Genomic DNA, 2,435 nt, shown 5'->3' with positions numbered 1-2,435 from the left:
AAAAAAAAAAAAAAAAATTCTTTCAGTGTTACATAAGTCTGCCTTTTCAGGTTCGGAAAGGTCTGGCATTAGGCATAGCATTTGTGGTATTTTCTCTTTGGATGAGAGCGGGTCTCTCTGCAAGCTTATGCTCCTTGATGGCCAAGTCCGTGTCTTGTTCACCGTGTTATAGCTAACACCTACATAGTACCTGGCACATTATAAGTTGAATAAATGAATATTTGAAACCACAAAAGTCTTCACAACGCCTAGAATGTCCATTCTGTCCAGTTTAGGGTGACCAAATAGACAACACTCAGTGAAATTAGAATTTCATATAAACAATGAATAATTTTTAGGATAAGTATCTCCCAAATATTGCATGGGAGATACTTATCCTAAAAATTATTCATTGCTATCTGAAATTTTAATTTCACTAGGTAACTGTATTTTTATTTGCTAAATCTGATAACTTTATTCTAGTTATTATAATAAAGTTCTCGTCATTTGTTCAATTAGTTCTTTATCAACAAGTATTTATTGCATCACTAAATTATTAAATTATGCATTGTGTGCCTACCATGTGCCAGGAACAATGCTGTGGACTGGGGACTTGGCAATAAGTAACACTGGCAGACTCTCACTTCATGAAGCATTTATTTCAGTGGGAGATTGGGGGAGATATACAAGAAATAAGTGAAGTATAAATTGGCAAGGTAATTTCAGTTAATGATAAGCACCATGAAGAACATCAAAGCAAGATCATGAGGTATATGAAGGATGGATAAAAGACTACCTTAGATGGTGCAGAAAGGCATCGCTAAATGATAAAAAGAAGCCCATCATTCAAAGGGTCAGGGAAAGAACATGAAAGAGAGAAGGAACTGCAAATGATAGAACCCTAGGCAGAAATGAATTGACTGCTACAGAAGAAGAGTGAAGATCAGTTGGATTTTAGTGGGCAGGGGGCTGAGAAGTGGTAAACGTGTGGTACAAGAAGGTGGAAGAAACTGAAGCAAGAGCCAAATTATGCAGAAATTTATATTGTATGGTATGGTATTTAGATTTGATTCAAGGAGATCAGGAATGACTAGAGTGATTAGGATAGGGAGGTGATATGATCTGAAATATTTTCAAAAGACCCCTTAGGATGCTGTGTGGGAAATGGATGGGTGGAGTGGGCAGGTAAGAATGAGTGAAAGTGGAACATCAGTTAGAAGGTGAGGGATGACACAGGTTTTTATCAGGCTGGTGACAGAGGTGGATGAATTGGAGATATATTTTGAAGGTAGAAGCAACAGTAATTATAAAAAATTTTAACTTTGGGATGAGAGAGGAGTAGGGAGAGGAGAAATTCCCCTTTTTTCTACTTGAAGATGCCCTGATTCTATGTATGTCCTGTATATAAAAATAAACTCATCCTCTATGTCCTTTATTCTCAGTTGCCTATATTGGCATCGTCAGTGGTTAGTCTCTATTTTCTTGAACTCACGGATGTCTTCAAACCTGTGCACTCCGGATTTAGCTGCTATGACCGGAGTCTTAGCATGCCGTACATCGAACCAACCCAGGAGGCAATTCCATTCCTCATGTTGCTTAGCTTGGCATTTGCTGGACCTGCAATTACGGTAAGAATTGTCTCCCAGATTGCATTTTTCAGTCCTAAAAAAATAAAAATGACTATGTTTGTGTAGTATATGGGTTAAAAGCAGACAAGAGATGAACTCTAAATCTTGGACCAGTAAGATATCTTTGAGATATTCTGACAACATCATGTGGGAATAATTAGTAGATTAAAACTATTGGCATTAAAAATTAAAGATTATATAATTTCAAAATTATTGGTCCCTAATGTCTACTTTTATAAATCATTATGAAAAAAGTTTTATGGCTGTCTAATTCTCCTTGGATGGCTAATATAACATTTCTGATACACTTCCTAATCAGCATATTTTTTATGTCTTTATTTGGTATCAAAAGTATGGAAAACCAGTAGGGAGGTAGAGAGAGACAAATAATTATACAGCCAAAAGACTTTCTTCTCAAAAGTGAATTTTATAACACTTACAGCTTCATCTTTTTTATAAGATTGGAACTTTTTATTGACTATGAGCACTGAGCATCAACAATTGTAAAGTAAAAAATACAAAACTCACATTCCTGGTGTGCTCCAGCACACACGCATGTACACACACGCACAAAGAATGAGATGTTTTAGATCCAGAACAGGAGTTTGCATTTCAAAATACGTACATAAAGAAATGTCCTAATCTATTGGAACTGAATTAAAAACATAGTTGTTTTTATGAATTATTACAGATTGTAGATAACACACTTGTAGAAAAAGTTATTATTAAATAAGACTGGTCAAGCCTTTCGTCATCTCTTTTGCCCCCAGAATATTACCTAGAGGCCAAAAAACATGTTTCAAGGGTAACAATACTTATTTCTACTAG

At 35.6% G+C, this 2,435-nt stretch overlaps 1 protein-coding gene across 1 annotated transcript in view; it reads left to right on the top strand.

Annotated features, from left to right (window-relative positions):
• Nucleotides 1-1,385: 1,385 nt before the first annotated feature.
• LOC103610355 (lipid phosphate phosphatase-related protein type 4) overlaps nucleotides 1,386-2,435 on the top strand; it is a gene marked incomplete at its 5' end in the record, with an annotated part of 18,060 nt that continues 17,010 nt past the window's right edge. The window contains one exon of the mRNA XM_008594540.1: nucleotides 1,386-1,607. Coding sequence (XP_008592762.1) covers nucleotides 1,386-1,607 — 222 coding nt within the window. The remainder of the gene's footprint in view (nucleotides 1,608-2,435) is intronic.

The sequence above is a fragment of the Galeopterus variegatus genome, unplaced genomic scaffold (genome assembly GCF_000696425.1).
Source record: "Galeopterus variegatus unplaced genomic scaffold, G_variegatus-3.0.2 Scaffold10989, whole genome shotgun sequence".
NCBI lineage: Eukaryota > Metazoa > Chordata > Mammalia > Dermoptera > Cynocephalidae > Galeopterus > Galeopterus variegatus.
The sequence above is the reverse complement of the archived record's forward strand: the minus strand, read 5'-3'. Positions and strand labels throughout refer to the sequence as shown.